At 44.5% G+C, this 18,207-nt stretch overlaps 1 protein-coding gene across 3 annotated transcripts in view; it reads right to left on the bottom strand.

Annotated features, from left to right (window-relative positions):
- Positions 1-17,330, bottom strand: part of MEIS1 (Meis homeobox 1) — a 132,992-nt gene extending 115,662 nt beyond the window's left edge. Inside the window, exons 1-6 of one of the 3 annotated variants that reach the window (XM_078056468.1) lie at positions 16,550-17,330; positions 14,463-14,689; positions 12,480-12,621; positions 11,912-11,962; positions 11,074-11,124; positions 9,447-9,593 (exon numbers count right to left, since the gene is read on the bottom strand). In XM_078056468.1, the coding sequence (XP_077912594.1) occupies positions 9,447-9,593; positions 11,074-11,124; positions 11,912-11,962; positions 12,480-12,621; positions 14,463-14,689; positions 16,550-16,561 (630 nt within the window). In that variant the 5' untranslated portion in view covers positions 16,562-17,330. The remainder of the gene's footprint in view (positions 1-9,446; positions 9,594-11,073; positions 11,125-11,911; positions 11,963-12,479; positions 12,622-14,462; positions 14,690-16,549) is intronic. The other 2 variants (XM_036085923.2, XM_036085925.2) reach the window with 2 other exon arrangements.
- Positions 17,331-18,207: the final 877 nt, after the last annotated feature.

Here is an 18,207-nt window from a genome sequence, read left to right on the forward strand (position 1 = left end):
ATGCATTTGCATCTGGAATTATGACATACATACACGTAATGACGCTCTAAGAGACGCTATTTATCTGCACACTGAAGGTAACCTTATTATCTATTTAGGGTTATGCCACTTTGGGTGGAGATACCACCCATACCTCTCAAAGATAAATTCCATATGCTCTGTACGGTTATAGCATATTTCCCATAAATAATGTATAAAATAGACTGTAAATAAATAATACATGTATCTGAACTGTTCAAGAGTGAAGGGCAGGGTGGCTACTCATGAGACTGAGTCTCTTCTGAATGAACAATTTCAAATGAAAGTAATGTTCAAAGGGGAATTATCACAAAGTTCTTACACTAAAATATTCCGAAACAGGGGTTTTAAAACGATTCCAGATCTGGTGGGAACTTTCAAGTCACTGTTTCAACTGAACCCAAAATACCGGATTTAATTTTACTGCTAAAGTTTTATTCTGATTTCAGCATCCCACCTATTTGCTGCAACTTTTAATTCTCTCTCTACACTACTGCTTTTTATGATCAATAAAATAACTAGACTTAAAATGTCATGTATGAGTTTTTGTCTCATGAAACACAGTGGTTTTATTTTTTCTTCCCTGTGAATAATGTTTAACATTGCAGTGAACAGAAAGGAAGGCTACCTTAAAAACAAACAAACAAACAAACAAACAAAAAAACAAAAACAAAGCCCACCTGCACTAGTTTGCTAGGATTTTAGATTGTAAAAATTGTTAGTCCCCACCCTCAAAGACTCTCCCTTTGAAGCCCTAGAGACACACAAACTATTTCCACTTCTTGTAAATGGTATAAGTAGGCCTTTAGAACATCAGACACTGTACACCATTAAGTTGGAAATTACGTTTTCAAATCGCTAAGGAATAGTCTCTGAATAACAGAAAACACTATAGGTCACAGTTAATTATAGCTTGTCTATCAAATTAAGTTAATGTTCGAGAACACATCCAAATAGTTATGGAGACATTAGGAGGAGTTTTATTGTCAAAGAAATTCTTATTCATTCAGCTTCTAATATTTTTTAAAAAAGAGAGATAAGCCTTTTTACAAGTTGGGATGGCATAAGAAAACTCTGGGTTTACATCAAATTGCTCCCTTCATTGTCCTTTTGATGACTATGTCGATTTCATTATAAACTTCATTTTCCAGAGTTTCATAATAGTCATAAACACACTTCACTTAAAAGAGTTTCTGTGGGACATAATGTGAATGCAAATGCAGAATAAAATGCAAACCGTGGAGGTCTGGGAACAAATATGGACTATCCGTTAAGAATACAGTCACTGAAAATAAACATTTAGGCCTGAAGAGGAAGAACACAAAAGGGCTGATATGAATCTTTATATCACGTATTCAGAGCCCTAGGGAAGGCAAACAAGAACAACAGTTTTCAGTTTTGCTCCTAATTGTAAAGCACAGGTTGGCCGTATTTGATGACTTTGGTCTCTACTCATTCCTGTTCTGAAGTGAGTAACATTTTTCATCTTTGTCGGAAAATAAGCCCATGTGTGGGTAATAGCCCACCAGGTACTCAAACAGGGAAATAAGACCTAGCAAACTACTTCAAGTTCAAATCTCAGGCCTACAAGGTTTACCAAACAGTGGAAAAGAAGTGATTAGAAAGAAAGAACCAGACCCCTGCTTTGCTAACTAATAACCACCAACCCAGATATTCACAACTAATAATAAACATGCTAACCATGTGGTGGTATAAAGTATAAGGGAAAAATCTAGAGAAATGGGAATTCATCAACAACAATTAATTCCAAGTTACGTGTTGTCCGGGAATCATTCTAATATCACTCAAAATGCTAATTATCCACCTACCATGATCTTCTACACGAATCAAAATAACGTATGTTTAAATCCATTGTAAAATTTAAGACTCTGTATTGTGTCAAAATGAAAAAAAGTAGCAAGACTAAGAATGTTGCTTAAGCTTGGTAAACTCATAAAAAGTCATGGTGATTTTAAGAGTATTACTTAGTAAACTTATTAATAGTAACAGCACTTCCTTTTTGAGGAAAACTATGATTTCATTTAAGTTTTTTAAAGAACCATAACATTTCACACTCCAGGTTCTTTACCTCATGATTATAAATCCTATTAATTGTAAATGGAGTCATGAAAAGTACCGATGGGAAAATCAATTATAGAAATGTGTTTTTGAGGATTATAAATAATATAGAATTTGTTTTCACAATTTATTTATCCTCCATTAGTTTATGGCATACACAGTGGTGCATAATCCATGGAAAAGTGATAGCAGGATTATTGCATATCTTGAAGAGGTTAATGACTAGTTCAGGCTATAATTTGTATTTAACTGTATATACTCCTGATGCCAATGAATAACAGGTATGTAATTCAATAAATGTAGAATTAAGCTTTTTTTTCCACCAGAGAATAAACTTTTAATAGTATGTTTTAGTCAATTTTAGGAATTCTTAACCAAGAAGTCCAGAAATACAAAACAATTTCAAAAGATGTGCACTCTTGTATTTTCCTTTAACAAGAATATATTTCCTAGATTAAGAAATGCTATTTGGAAAAAATAAAAAAGTGTTCAGAGAGAGTCTAGTAAAGTGTTGCCAATTGCTTTAATTCTGCACACATGAATGCATTAAATTGATTGAAATTGGATTCTAGTGACAAATTTTTAAATGACTATATTCTTGCTTATTTCCAATGGTATCCTCTGTACTATTTATTAAAATGTCAAATTTACAAGTGTGGGAAATCCAGCAATTTGCCCAACATAGGTATACTTCCTGGAGAGGCTGTTTTAAGACTCCAAAAAGCTCTTGCAAATTCCTATACCCCTGAAATCATGGCACTTTTAATTAAGGATACGGTGAGAATGTCCTTTTATTTTTACACCACATACACCCACTCATCTGCTTGAATTTTTCAAAATTGATTTTATACACGTAAGGTTTATTCACAACTATTAAGGATAGCAAAATATCCAAACTTTTACTGGATCCCAAAAAGTCAAATTTTGGAATTACTAATAAAATTCAAATTGGAAGACTGTATTTTGTGTTTTAGACTCTAACTTTTAAAACAGGTACGATATGCTGACGGGTCCTGCTGAGTAAGAACACCACGCTATACGTGATTTACAGCAGTGCTGTCTCCCTTGGGATTTTGAAAACCTTCAAGTCTGACATCTGTACAACTATCAGATACAGAGTCACATGTATTTTACTTTTATTTCTTTATCTGTAAAAGAATACTTTCCCATAGTTTTGATATGATTTTTAAATATTAAATTTTTGCACTCAGGAGAAATGACAAAAAAATTTGTTTCAATTATAACGTAAATTCAAGTAATACTTTGATATACATATGACAGATATCATAATCCAAAAAAGGCCACGTAAAACGCTACCACTACAAACATTTAAGGCTGCATAACAGAAATGAATGAGAATGGTATCAGTTTACTATCCTTCAACTGTTTCCCTGACAGTGGAGTCAAATAATGTCGAATTATAGACCTTCTTACAGGAAGTCTTATTTTGTGTTCATTTTTTGATCATTTCCCTGCTAGTCTCTATAGGAATTTGGCAGTATGCCGACTTTCCTTTAAAAGTTTCTGTATACATACTTTGGTTGTGTCTGATGATTAAATGATCATTTATTAAAACTTAAGCATTTCACATTTGTTTGACATATTTACGTTTCATAAGAAAATATTGTTATTGCAATGGAAAGCATAACATCACCAATACAAAAATACTTCATTTGAATTCATGTTGACAATATTTTCATTTATGACAAGTGTCTTAATATAACTTGTTATGCATTCTTCACAGTTTCTTCCAGTCTACCTGCGAGGGAAGGTATGCTAGTTTTACTACAGTAGGCCTCGAGTCAATATTTTAGCCTATCTGTTTGACCTTAATAAGCCTGTTTCTACTGTGGGGCCACAAATCGTCTTTGTTTTTAAGAGTATGGAGTTTTTTCTGCATAATTTTCCTTCCCTCACCCAGCAACAGCTGTGTTTTAAATCTTTTGGAGTATGACAAACATTTTAACATTTAAACATACAAGGGTTTGAAAATATAATGATTTAAAATTTGTTTATTTTCAAAGTTGGGCAATTACAGCATGATATCTGTTACTTTTTTGAAAGCAGTGCCCGTATGTTAATCCTTTTTTTTTCTTCCTTCTACTCATCTTCCTCTACTATGTAAGCTTCTCCATGTTTCCAAGATAAGTCTCTAAGTTAGGACCAATAGCAACAGTGCACACAACCACTCTATATTTCCAAATCATGAGCAACAGAGTCATTCTGGTGGGAGAGGGATTGCTATTTGAGTGACCTATTGCTGCAGAGCTAGTTAAATCACTGAACAATAGTTACTGTTATGGCTTTACTTTGTACAAAGTAGCATTGGTATCATTGCTTTCCATTAACTATGGACCTTGCACTGGGGACTTCCACTTGAGAGGGAGAGAGAGACAGAGACAGAGACAGAGAGAGATGCACTATGAAAAGGGAATAACTTTTGTAGTATTAGCGTTTAGACTTACAGACATTTAACAATGTAATTGATCTCAACCCATCTGCATATATTCTTCACTTGCTTTTCCTAAAATGTTTTTTAAGTGCCCCTGTTAGGAATCAGTACATGCCTACTTTGAAATTCACACACAGATACATGCTAAAAGCCAATCAGATTAAGAGTACACTTATCTTGATGAGCACTGAGTAATATATGGAACTGTTGAATCACTATATTGTACACCTGAAACTAATATAATGCTGTATGTTAACTATACTGGAATTAAAATTTTTAAAAAGCCAATCAGAAAGCAACAATAAAAACACACCTGGTAAGCAACTAAGTTTTAATTTAAAGGATACTAAGCCATAAACGGCCTAGAATGAACATCCCAATTAGCCAATGTAGTGACAAGCAGTCAACACCTTATTATTTAATCATTAAAGAGAATCTTGCCATAATTTCCCTTTACATATTTCGAAAAAAAGGAATTAAAAGTACAACACAAGACCCACAACAATCAAAGAGTAAAGTTAGATGAATCTAAGACCCCCATCGATGCAAGGCCTGCGGACTGAGAGTTTCCAAGACAAAGGCATTAATTGGGACCCTGTGAAGTATTTACAATTTAAATAAGATGTGTCCATGTGTAAGCATTTAGAAACAAACTACCTGACAAAGGGACCATTTTCCTGTCTCTTGCTGTTTGTGGCCAGTTTTCTTATTGGATGAAAACAAATTGCCTGCATTTCTAGTATTAGTAAATATCCAATGGCCTCATCTATTTTTTCTAAAGCAGCAAATCCAATTCATCAAGGACATTAGGCTGTCCCTTGCCCTCTCATCCCCATTCCTTACCATAACACCTCCCCAAAAGAGAAAGCTAAAATCTCCCTTGGATGCATCCCTACCCCACTTTGCAGGGAGGGGGCGTTTTCAGTCAAGTCCAAGTTCAGTTTTAAGAATTTTTAACTCAAAAGATGCTTTAGAAACAACACCCCGCACTTTTAAAATAAAGCAATCGCCACCAGGGTTTTCCTAGCCCACTTGGGAACCAAAGCTCACTGGCCCAAGGCTGCCCCGGATCCCCGAGGCCCCAGGCCTGGCGCTCTCCAGCCTGGGACGCACAGCCCCGGAGGCCGATCCTCCTCCCCTGGGAGTTTTAGCAGCACTTGGCATTTAACCTGCCTGGCGTGCGTGGCTTTCTGGTTCCATCTCCTTGAGCCACATTACTTCTCCCCAGATGTCAGGCACAAATCTGGATTAACATGCAACAGGGCGCCCTGTGCAGCCCGCCAGCCCTCTCCCAAGAGCTGTTAAATGCAGATTCAGCTGAGGACCCCCCGGAGAGCTGCTGTTGAATAAAAATTGTAATCCAAAGGGACCATTTCTTTGCCTCCCGCTACTTTGTGGGAAACCCGGGCTGGCGCCCGAGCGCAGGCCCAGCTAGTCCGCGCTGGCTACGAGCAGGCGTGGCCACCTCGGGAGGCGGCCTTAGGGGCCCGGAGACTCTTCTCTCTCTCCACTCTCTGGACTGGTTCTTGGAGTGGAAAATGCTTAGATTCAAGGAGTGGCGAGCAACAGACAGCCCTGGGAAGGAAGACTTCATTCGACAGCTCCTTCTGGGAGCGAGGCCTAAAATCTAACGTCTGGGAGGCCAGACTCTTCCCCGCCTAACCACTCTTGACGCCCCCAGTTCCACCCTGAATCCCCCAAACAGGCGTCCAGCCTCCCGACGGGCCCGCTTCCTTCTCCACTGACAACCAGGCTCAACCCTCGCCTCGACGCCTCGCACCATCGTTTCTCTCTGCTCCCGCTCCCGGGGCACAGCCCGGCCCTCGCCGGGAACGGAGGCCCGGAAGCCCCCGGTGCCCCTCGCCTGCCCCCAGTCTCCCGGCACCGGGAGCGCCGTGCGGAGCTGGGAGCGAGGCCGTCGGGAGAGGGCGCCCGGGAGGCCTGCGCCCGCGGGAGGTGACTCTCAGGCCTGGCTCCTCGGGGTCTGGGAGTGGAAGTGGGCGGGGGGGGGGGGGGGACGACGGACATAGAGGCGGGGATGGGAAACGAGATTACGGCTTCTACTGGCGTCTTAATCTGATAAAAATTAAAAAAAAAAAAAAAAGCATCACTAAGAGGCCAAATGGATATCCGCCGACTTAGCCCTCCGGGAAACCGGCTGGTATCAAAGTCGTCGATCCAAGGTCCCTGCGCGGGTGGCAGCCTTCGCGCCCTCCGAGGATAAAAGTAAAATAAAATAAACCGTGCCGCCAGTAGGCCCTAGAGACAGAGGGGTTAAAGAGCTAACGAGGAGCTGCGCTCGCACCACACCTGAAGCATCCAGTCCCGGAGCGCACCCTCTGCGGGGGCTCAAACTGGCTGGGCCACATTCGCAGACAGGTGGCGAGGCCGTCCTTTTTGGGCCCAGCCCCCAGGGCGCCGCATTAAGGGTCCAGCAACCCCAGGGACCTGCAAGCAGGCTTCGGTCCGGAGAACTGGCGCTCAGCGGGCGGCCTTAGTGCCTGGTCTCTGTCTCCCCACCTCCCAGAGCAGGGGACTCCACTCCGGGGCCGAGGCTAGGTCCCGCGTGCGCCCCGCGTTCTGCGCTCCCAGTCCAAAGAGAGCCCAGGCACGCTCGCTCCTGGCTCCCGGGAAGCGGACAATTAGGAAAAACAAACTTGGGTTTGCTGCCCTCTGACCAAGACCGAGGGGAGCTCCAGGGGTCACGCGAGCGCGCCCACGCGCATTGGCCAACAGCGCCATGAGCCCAACCAAAGCTGCGAAGCCCACCAGTAAACGGTGGGGGCGGAATGAACACTTCTCATTTTTTTTAGGTGAGGGAGAATAAAATGCGAATTTTTATCCACTACAATTGCCTACGAATCTGCATATCTCAAATTAAGGTAACTGTGTAACAAAAGTTTACCGAAGGAGTAGGGGGGAAACTCAATGATGTATCAATTTTGTGTCCCCCCCCCAATAAAACCCATAGCTTTGGCCCTTTATCTTTGGCTTTAATAAAATAATGATTCGTTGAGAAAATGGGGTATAAATCTTCATTTTGGAGGCAATTAAAGTGTTGATTTCATTCATGCCCCTAAGCGATTCTTGTAATTTGCTCAAATAGCTTTATGTACCCAGCACTCCGGAGCTCTTAGAATCCCATTTTCTAGTTAGGCTTGTTGGATTACAATTTTTATTCAACAGCAGCTACACGAGGGTTCCTCAGCGGAATCTGCATTTAACAGCTCCAGGGCAAGGGCTGGCGGGCTGAACCAGGCGGGAGGCCCGGCAGCTCGCAGGGCCCGAGCCGGGGCGGGAGCCGCCTGCAGTTTTCCCACCTCGGCGGGGCCGCACAGGGATTGCGCAGACTGCCTGTTCTGTGCACTCGTCTACACTGCCGAAAGTTTGCAACTTGCCAAATCATAGTAAAGAACGGGCGCGTTGCCGTTTTTAAAGCTCAGCTCTGCCTGCCCTCCACTGCTCTTGGGGAAAGGAAGAATTCGGCCTCTGTCGCGGGATTACCAGGAGAAATCCAAGCTGGGAATTTATTTTAAAAGGGTGATGTTGAGAGAAGAAAACTTTAAGATGACACCAAGACAGACCCAGGAGTCGGCACTCCTGCAAGGACTCTACAAGATAGCGGCTAGCCTACAGTGATCATGGCAGAGCTTGCAAAGGAAAACCCTGACTGGCTGTCCTTTGGCTTAACAAAGGCAGGCTGATCTCTCCCCCCCAAGACGGAACTCACGTGCCAAGTCAGAAAGAGAAACAACTCTAGGCCTTCACTCATTTATGGAGAGGCCAGAGGAGACCCGCAACCCAAATCTCTATTCGCGTTGCAGTAATTCGCTACGGAGAACTGTCCTGAGCCCGTTTCATCTCACCCGCTCCTCAGGTTTTCACTTTCATTGCATTTTTGCAACTTCTTTGGGCCAATCCAGAGACGCAGCGACAGGAGAGAGAGAGAGAGACTGGGAGCAAACAGTGGTGTTAGGGTGAGAGAGGGAGAGAAATCCCCCCAGCAACTCCAAATAAAAGTCATCCCCACTTAGCAAAGCAGCGGAAGAAGGGCCTGGAGGGAGGACCGGAGAGGAGGGGGCGAACAAGCAAGGGCCGGCAGTTGAGAGCGAAGGCGGGGCGAGGCCCCCCACCGCCACAGCGAGGGAGTCGCCGGGGTGCCCCTGACGCTGACACTTCCAAAAGCTGCCAACCTAGAGGGCCCAGTGCACGTACCAGCTGGAGGATGAGTAGAAAGGAGGAGGAGAAACGTCCATATTTATCTGTTTTTATAACCTCGGCCTGGTCTTATTTTTTCTATTAAGTACAATAAAATGGGCGAGCTTGCAGCGAGCACTGCACAAAGCAATGCTCAGTGAGGTCTAGAAGCGTTCGGCCGAGGAAAACTGACAAGACAGGCTAATGAACCGTATAGACAGGGAGAAAATAGCCAGCATTTGCTAGATTTCAAACCCTCGCTGTCTCTCTTAGACCACCTATCTTGGGTTTATTCCTAATAAAATAAGAAATAAGCAGACCCTACACTTTTCTTTTCTTCGAAATAGAAGGGGGAAAAAATGCTCCAGAACAAAGCCCTACAATCAGAGGCGGTCACTGGCAGTTAACACTCCCATTATTATAGAGGGTAAATAAAATAAAGACAAAAATTAAAAGCGACAAGAAACAGGTCAAGTTTGCAGGCAAAGCTTTTACAAGCTCATCTCTCCAGGTCGAATCCCAGAGCCAGCCTTAATGAAGCAATAATAGCCACATTATTCAAAAATTTTCATTTCGATGGAAATGTATCTAAAAGGGACTTAATCATATGCAAATAATAAAAGGAGGTGGTGGTGACCCAGCAAGCAATATGCATACAGATTTTTTTTTTCAAGGGATGTTGAAATTGAAAAGCGCATACCTGGTCGGTTAGATTTGCTGATCTTGTTATATCTTCACTGTCTGATTTTGATCCTCCTTCTCTATCGTCTATCACCAAATCGATAGGCATTTTCCCTTTCAAACAGCTAATATACCGGTGGCAGAAATTGTCACATAATTCGTGTACCTACATTATGACAGAAATAAAAAAATGGAAATATAATCAGGAGTGCATAAATGACATTGACAAGTGCAAACCACCCCCCTTGTGAGATCCAAACTTCCAAATAGGGAAACACAGAGCAATTGTCCTCCAGAGACCCCCAGACGCATCCAGAATTAGGAATAACTTTCTTTTCTTGCAAAATAGAGATATCCCAGAAAATTGACAGTGACAAGATGATTCACAGGCTACAACATATTCAACACCCGTGTTAAATTCATCTGCTCCCAGGGCCGTGGCCATTAGAGAGGTGACCTGCGTGGGTGACATTTAAGGTAAACTATTTAATTTCATCCACTTACTTTATCATAAGTCCTTTTCCAATGAGTCTAAGGGAAAATGTGAATATATATATATATATATATATATATATATATATATATATAAACACACACATACACACACACACACATATACCTCCAAAGGACCAGTACTATGGTGGCATAGGATATATGTCTGACAGCCCAAGTCCTTATAACATTTGTAATTAGAGATTCTCCCCATAAGAAGCATATTTTAGGTTACTTTTAAAAAATAGAAGAAAATCAAATTGCCAGTACTCATGATATGAAAAACACCTACGGCCACAAAAAAAAGTATCAAATTGATTTTTTTAAAAAAAGGAAAAAGAAAGCTTCAAAATATTTAGGTATAAGTGGAGCGGTCTCTTACAGGCCTCAGGCATCACTGACATGCAAAAACTCACAAGAAACCCCAGTGTGCTTGCAATTTAATGTTAGTTTGAATTACAATGCATTAAGTTTTTATTGCTGAGATTTATAGAACAGCTAGCAAAATCATGTTATCCCACACCCTTTCCTGAGTGTGAAGGTGGGGTGTGTGCAGGATTCACAGATTCAAGAAATTGACACAACTATCAACTCTGCTTTGTCTCTGCACAAGGTTTAATGTGCCTCCCTCACCACCTCCTCCAGACTCCCTGCCCACTCCTCCTCCTCCTCCCTCCGCCTCTCCTCTGTGTCTGACCTGCCGCTGCTCTCAGACTGTCTTCCAGAAACTCACCAAAACTAAACAAAACTCCCTCACCCACCCACCCAGAGGTAGCAAAGAAAAGGGGGAAGAGGAAGAGAAGAGATCACAAAGGTAAAACCTGTGAAGCAAACTCACAACAGCATTCTAAACATCAAGAGAGATGCATAGAATTGCAACTATTTATACAAAGCCAGCAAAGTATTAAGAATGAATGCGAGGCTAGGGCATTTGAGATGCCGGTTTTAGTGGCTGAAATTGTAATTAAACTGCAAAGAGAAATGGACGCTAAGATTGGCCTTGACACTAATTACCAGAAAGAAAGACATTTATGCAAATGTCTCAGAAGCCTGAACTTCAGCCATTCAGAACCCTCCCCCCACCCCACCCAACCCCACCCCCTCAAGTTTGGGGGTGAGGAGAAAGCAAAAGGAAAAGAGGCTAGAGAAATTACCTTCTCTAATTCCAACAGATGAAACCTTAATACTTGTATGGCTTGAATCATCTGCAAAGATACAAAAAGAATGAGCACCCTATTCCTAGTTTGCAGAAAATTGGCTGTCACAGCTCTACTATCTCCAGCCTATCCCCCCCCACCCCAGTAAATAGAGTTATTTTGATTTATGGCAATAACACTAAAACTTAATAGCAGCGACTGGGTACCATCTAGAGGTTTATATTTCTTAAGGAGAAAAAAATAGCTAAAACAACAACAAAGCATCTAAGTGGGGATCATAAACACTCTCCTCTCCCATGGCTCTTCCCCTTCTCAGCCCCACTGCCCCCACCCCACCTGCAAGGGCCACATCCCTGGACTAGATGTTTCCTTGTAAGGAGTGCACGGAAAATATTCCAAATAGTCCCCAAAGTGTGGCTTTTCACACTGCAAACTTTCTGCGGCTTTCCGCACACCTTTCAAGCATACTGGTGCTCTGGGGGCTCTTGCCCGGTTGCTGCCCTCGTGACGCGACTTTGAGGGCTGGGAAGTCCGCAAAGTTTAAGCACACACGCTGACAGGCCCGGAGATAAATCCCCGCGCTGATTAGAGCTGCGCTGCCCGGCTGTCATAAAAAACAAAAGCTCGCGTTTCCCCGCGCCGGCTTGCCCGGCCCCTCTCGAGATGAATTTATTTCCCCGGGATCTTGTCTCGGACCACTTGTCCGTGGACGGAAACGTCTGCAGCCGCCTTGCAGCTACGGGAAGACCCGTCTCGAAACCTTGGGGCTCTTAAGGCAAAGCTGGGGGCTTGGGGGGAGGGGTGATGGAGAGGGGAATAAGGGGTCCGCTCTTACCAAGTTATCCAGTTCTGGATTAGAAGAAAATAGAGGTTTTTCTGCGCGAATCTAAATACAAGTGAGAAGAAGGGGGGGGGGGGAGAAAGAACATTTGAAATCTGGTCGCCTTCCTAGTTTCTTGCCTCATTACACTGTCGGGGGCAAAGATGTAACCTCCGGGAAGGACTCGGTGACACCGAGTCCGTCCCGCGCAGAAACACTTCAATGTGAATCAAATAAGCCAAAAACAAGCCCAGAGTTCAGGGTTACTTCTACCAGCAACTATGCTTCTAGAGGACGCTGCCTTGCTCGCCAAGACCAAGGCAGCTACAGCGCGTGGTGTTTGTGATTTTATTTTACAGAGTGAGCTTTCTGCGTTAGGTTATGAAGCCTGAGTTGGGAAAATATGGGTGATTTTAAGTCGTCCGCGGACACTCATACAGGAGGAAAATCTCAGGGTAGATGTCACAGGCATGGCTTAGGGTGGACTATTTGCTGGTTACTTTTGAAAATGTGCTGGGTGAGGGAGGGAGTTTCTTTCTTTCTTTCTTTTCTCTTTACTTTTTTAAACACGTATTTTGCTGACCTGTTTGGCGAACACGGCTATATCTTCATTGAATGACTCTGACGAGCAGACGTCACCGCCCGCCACCCCCGGCTCGCGGGGTGTACAAGTAGCTAATTCACATTTCTCAAAAATCAGTGCTAAGAGAGGGAAGAGGGGGTGTCTGCAAGAAAATACAACAGTCACAAACAACACAATGGTTAGTCCCGAGTCAGTGAAAAAGGCGCCCAAGAAAAACAACCAGAGGAGCTCCAGGCAGGGACCCCCTCTCTGATTTTGCCAGCTACTTTTTTCCTCCGCCCTCCCCCCCAGGTGACTGCTCACCTCCCCTTCCTCCTAGGGCTCCGAAATCGGAGGCCCTTAGCCACGGACAGTATCTGAGGGTCGGTTCAGCATATCTGGCCGGAGAAATTGGTAACATTTGCTAAGAATAAAACCCAAGCGGATCCAGCAGCCATTTTGAATTAAGTTTCCCACCCCGACAAGCCCTCGTCCCTCCGCGGCACATCTAGGACCTGGTGGAGAAGAAAGGCGGTGGGCGTTGGGGTTGGGAAGGCTCATTCAAGTGGGTTCCTCCAAGGCAGCCTTGCAAAGCCCGAGACTCGGGGGGATCTTGGTGGCAGGCACTCAGCTAACTTGGGGAAAGGACCTCTATAGCTGCAGGACCGACTGTCAGAGTGCTGCACCTACCGATCCCGACCCCACGGCCCTCGGAGAGCAGGAAGGCTCCTCCTCAGCTCCCGGCACACTTCCCTCCCTTAGCCAATGGCCCCCACTGCCCCCCAAAGAAAGTTCCTTCAAATGTTCCTGCGGTAAAGCCTTTCATTTTTTTCTCTGCGGAATGGCAAAGCAGCTAGAATAGCGAGCGAGGGGCCTAGATGTCGCTTATCTCAACCCATAAAAAAAAAAAAAAAATGCTTCTACTAATGCTCAAGGAGGTGTCTCAAGTCTTTTATTAGCTCTCACAGCCCAGCCAGGAATTTAACAGTTTGGGGTCCTTTTCAAAGCTTCCCCAAATGTTCTGTCCCTGAGCCTAAACCATTTGCAGTTAACGCTGCGGAGAGAACGCTGGGATTTCAACAAGCTCATCGCACAAGGGACCAGAAGATAAAGCAGAAAGGGTTTGCAGCTGGGGAGGGTCAGTGTGGCCTGATTTTTTTCAAAAGAAGAAATAAATAGAAATAAAAGTTGCTGCAAAGTAAAACGAGGTCCCCAAATTCATGAGCACACAGTAGGCACAAGTGACTTTCAAAGGATTTTACCAGCCCGGGGTCTAATCGACTGGCCTGGGAGAACACCGTGTACACCACAGTCTGCAAACAACATTGGCCTGAGAGCACCCCCACACCTACTTCCAAATCCTGCAGGTTTCGCCTTTGAACACAAAGTACTAAAACGGCTAGAAGTTTCTTAATGTCTATAACAATTCAGAGCAAGCTCTCTCCTTGCCTATGGTGGTCAAACTCCCTAAATGCAAAGCATGTTCCCCCTTGCCTGACCTGCAACTGTCCTCCCTTGATTTTATTGTGCGGCGGCCGAGCCAGCATACGGTTGCTGAGTAAACTTAGCAAGTCAGAACAATCAGTGGCTTAAAAGATTTTCCCTTAAACTAAAAGTTTCGTTCCAACACAAAGGCGCCTACATTTAGAAATCCCCAACGCTCTCCCAGCGAAGTCGAGCAAGCGAGGACTCCAACCCGCTGAGCTACAGAGCCGGGGTCTGAGAGGGGACGAGGGACCTTTGGCAACTTCTCCTGCAGGGCGACCCCCTTCGCCGGCACGGCCTCGGCAGAGCTGGGTGCTGGGCAAGCGCTGAGCATGTGTGCAGATGGGGGGCATCCGGGATGGCAGGCTGCCCCCGCAAATTCTCCATGCAATGCAAATGAAAAGTTACCAAATAGTGTACCTCCAAGCCATAGAGCTCTGGCTTTCCTTTTACCAAAGGCACAGGGAAATAGAAGAAACATCCCGCTCTACTACTTAACCTGCTGCCCATTGTACCTACCCATAAATGGCATCTTTATCTCTCTTTAAAGCGTCATTGACGGAGGAACCCATGCTGGGGGCCATGGCGTTGGTGTGAGCTGTGTGCGGGTACTGATGCGAGTGCAGAGGAGGCCCGTGGTTCAGGTGGTGGACCGGCTGCATGGACCTGGCCGCATGCGGGTCCCCATACATCGTGGAGGGGATGCCTACTCCATCCATGCCCCCATAATGGGGTAGATCGTCGTACTGCATGACAAACAGGAGAAAACAAGGTTCAGAAGGCCAGGCGGGCAAACGGGGAGACGGCAGGGCACCGAGCTTATATAATGTCAGTCCAGCTGGATCCTTCAACCCGGAATTCAGTGGCCTTGCATCTCTAAAGTTGAGATTTCTTATTTTAAAAATGATATCTAGAGTAAAAATTCTAGGATTCCCTCTGAGACTCGGCTGGGATGATGGTCTTGCCCTAACTTGTGTCCCTATCAACTAGTTCAGAAATTCAGGATCCTTTTGGCAAGGAAGGAAGGAAGAAAGAAGGAAAGAAAGGGAGGCATTCTCCCGGAGGGCGGAAGGTAAAACGTGCATGTCTCTAGAGGAGGAAATTCAAAATCACAATAATAAAACGTGCCAGGACAGTGCAGCAAACCCGCCTAGTTTCACAGCCCCTTCCCATCAGGGGGAATTAAAAAAAAAAAAAAAAGTTACGATGGGAACAGCTAAGCTAAGCACATGAATTCAGACAGGCTTCTCATTTTATTTCTCTGCCAGCGTGGGGTTAGGCAGTCCTGCAAGACACTGCATTTCCTTTGCTTTCCAAGGCAAACTCTGCTAAATTAAACAAAACTAACTGGCCTCCTTATAAGTGAAACTTAGAGAAACGAAGCTTTTCATGTTCATTAGAGCTGAATTTAAAATTGGGCAATTTCCCCTCAAAGTTAAAGAAAACCTATAGTTGGAACAGTTAGATATTCTATTTTCTCTACTCTTATGAACTTTCCCCCCAGACTAGAAGTCAATGAGGCAAATGTAACTCATCAGGTGTAAAGTAAATTCAAAAGCAAATGCACATACAACCCCCATCTTCTCTCTTCAGAAAAACTACTTTCATATTGATTGTCATTATTTTTGTGTGCAAAATTTAGCTATTTAGAATTTTCTCCTTGCTTCATTCCGGACAAGTTCTTTTCCCAAGATCTGGAGGCGCCAAGAGTGAAATGATTTTCAAAGAAAAGAGGAATTGCCACTTTCATCTCCTTAAAGCCAGAGGTGTGAAAATAGTTTGGAAGAACGCTGACATTTGCCTGAACCAAAGCAGTAAAGAAAAATGTGTCAGCCTAGTAACTTTCTTTTGCAAACAGGGCTTTGAGGGCCAGGACACAAATTATGCAAGGAAAGCTTTTTGTAGACCTCCCCTTTCTTTTAAGAAACTACCTCAGTTGGGTTGTCATTGTCTCACTTTACTCTCACTACATTTCCATTCAAATAGGAATATTGGGGAAATTAGTATTACATTTTTAAAGTGAGTAGCTGTGTCCTTAGTATCCAATTAGTGCAGGGCTTTTCTAACAAAAACTTTCAAAGTATTACCTTTTATAAAAATCCATGCACATTAAAATCACTTTTAAAAGATGAATGTTTTCCGACCCCCAAAGCCATTGTACTATGACAAAGTCATTTGCTTAAAAAAGCTAAACACTTCTAATGATATTAAAAGATGAGCACAATCAATAACATATCAGAAGTTTCTAGCTGCTTCATTTACTTTAAAAATAGCTTTAAACTTCTGCTCCCTGAACACTCACATTATACATTAGATATCTAGCGCTTTTTGTTTTTGTTTTTTAAACAGATGATTGCCCGAGCTTGTATTTTTATTTATATAGCTGCTGGTTAGGAATCTATAGAAAACTTGATTACTTGAATTAATTACATGTAACATACATAAGTCCACAAATGCACTGAATAAATTCTCTCGCTTTAGGCCACGGCTTTAGGAGCCTCATTCAAAAAGACAGAGAAAAAAAAGGAAACTTTTTAGCAGTGTCTTTCAGCCACGTTTCAATTTAATCTCACATTTGAGTTCCACAATTGTTTTTTAATACGTACCCTTTGCGCCATCGGCCTCCCTGGCTCCCTTCCTACTTCAACTTCTAATATATCCTCTTTAAGGCCAGTGTGAAAAGAAACAAATAAGCAAACTCCCCCGGAAAAAAAATTTTTTTAAAGCACGACGAAAAATCCCTTAACGTCTCCAGCAACGTGAGCTACTGGTCCCAGATCTTCGGTCTACGGGACCTGAAGCAAAGCGCCCGAGTCACTGAGCATAAAAGCGCTCCGTTTCCAAGACAGCAGCGGGGGCAAAAAAAAGCAGATCTTCTCTCCCCCAAAAAATCAGTTTAAAAAAAAAAAAGAGCGCCCCTCAGACCCAACTACCAAATCTCATGGCTTTCTGCCACTCCGGCTGTCAATCACAGGCGAGGTTGTCAACGTGGTGAATGAATGATCATCCGCTCTGTCTTCTTCTGGTCAGAACACCTCAAATGTTAATATTCAAATGCACAAAGCCCTAGCGCTCGCTTCCCTTGAATCAGTCCTAATTCCTAATCAGTTTCTCTCTTCTCTCGCTCGCTCTTTCTCTTTCTCTCTCTCTCTCTCTCCCTCTTTGCAACTGCTGCACTGGAGGGAGATTAGAGGAGGAGGGTTAAAAAAAACGTCTGTCTGAGTTTGTCTTAAAGGAGCCACGATCGATGCTGCCCGCTTGCAGTCCCCGTGCGTGTGTAAAGTGTGTGTTGCACAGGCGGAGAGGTGGATTCCGACCAGAATGCTAGAACCCGGAAGTAGTGGTGGCCATAACAGGTCGCGTCTTACACAATGCATTGGGCTGCAGCAAGTAGGCTCCTCGGCAGGGGTGGGTGCGCGAAGCGAGCTCTGGCCGCACTGGAGAGGCAGAGAGGCGCTCCATTAAATCGCATGCCCAGGCACAAACACCCACACGCCCAGGGCACACGCGCACAAACGCGGGCAGGAGCCCCCGGCCGCAGGCTTTATTTTCCGTATTCTTTTCTCTCCCTCCCCCTCCAGACTCTCTCCCCAAAGCCGACTCTCTTGAAATAAATTGGGAATAAACGCGGGGCAGGCAGCAGCGGCAGTTATTTTGCACAGGGCTCTACGCATAGACTTCATGACTTTCCTCGAAATTATTGGGGTCTGCCAGTATTTTTCGGGGCGGAGGGGACTAATGCGGAAAGTATTGGATTCTCAGAACTGACCACCCCAAGTAGAAAAGTTAAACGGGGAGAGAGGATGAGCAGGAGCAAGGCTGAGAAAGGCTCTGCTAAGGAGTCCCGAGAACGTGGGGTGGTGAAGGCTGGGGCTTTCTGCAGATCCAGCTTAGAGTTGCTGTCAGAAGTGGACACCCGGCCCAAGAAAAGGAAATGCTTGCATTTTCTCACTTTGGGGTCTGGACCTCCCCCACCTAGTCCCGGAGGCCCCCAGCCCCAGCCCCGGCGTCCTGCGCGAAGTGGGAGAGGAAGGGAGGGAACAATGAGCCGAGAGCGAGGAATGTGCCCCAGCGCCTGTTTACAAACACGAAGCTATTTATGATCGCCGGAAAGCGAAACCCGATGCGGGCTCGGAGCAGCCCAGACTTCGCGGGTGGAGCCCGAGCCGGGGAGACTCAGGGAAGCAGGCTCTTTCTCCGACCCGCTCCGAGCGAGGAAGCCGTGCGCCCAGGGTGCGGCGCGGTAGGGTCGGCGCGCTCGGTT

Source organism: Halichoerus grypus, chromosome 10 (assembly GCF_964656455.1).
Source record: "Halichoerus grypus chromosome 10, mHalGry1.hap1.1, whole genome shotgun sequence".
NCBI lineage: Eukaryota > Metazoa > Chordata > Mammalia > Carnivora > Phocidae > Halichoerus > Halichoerus grypus.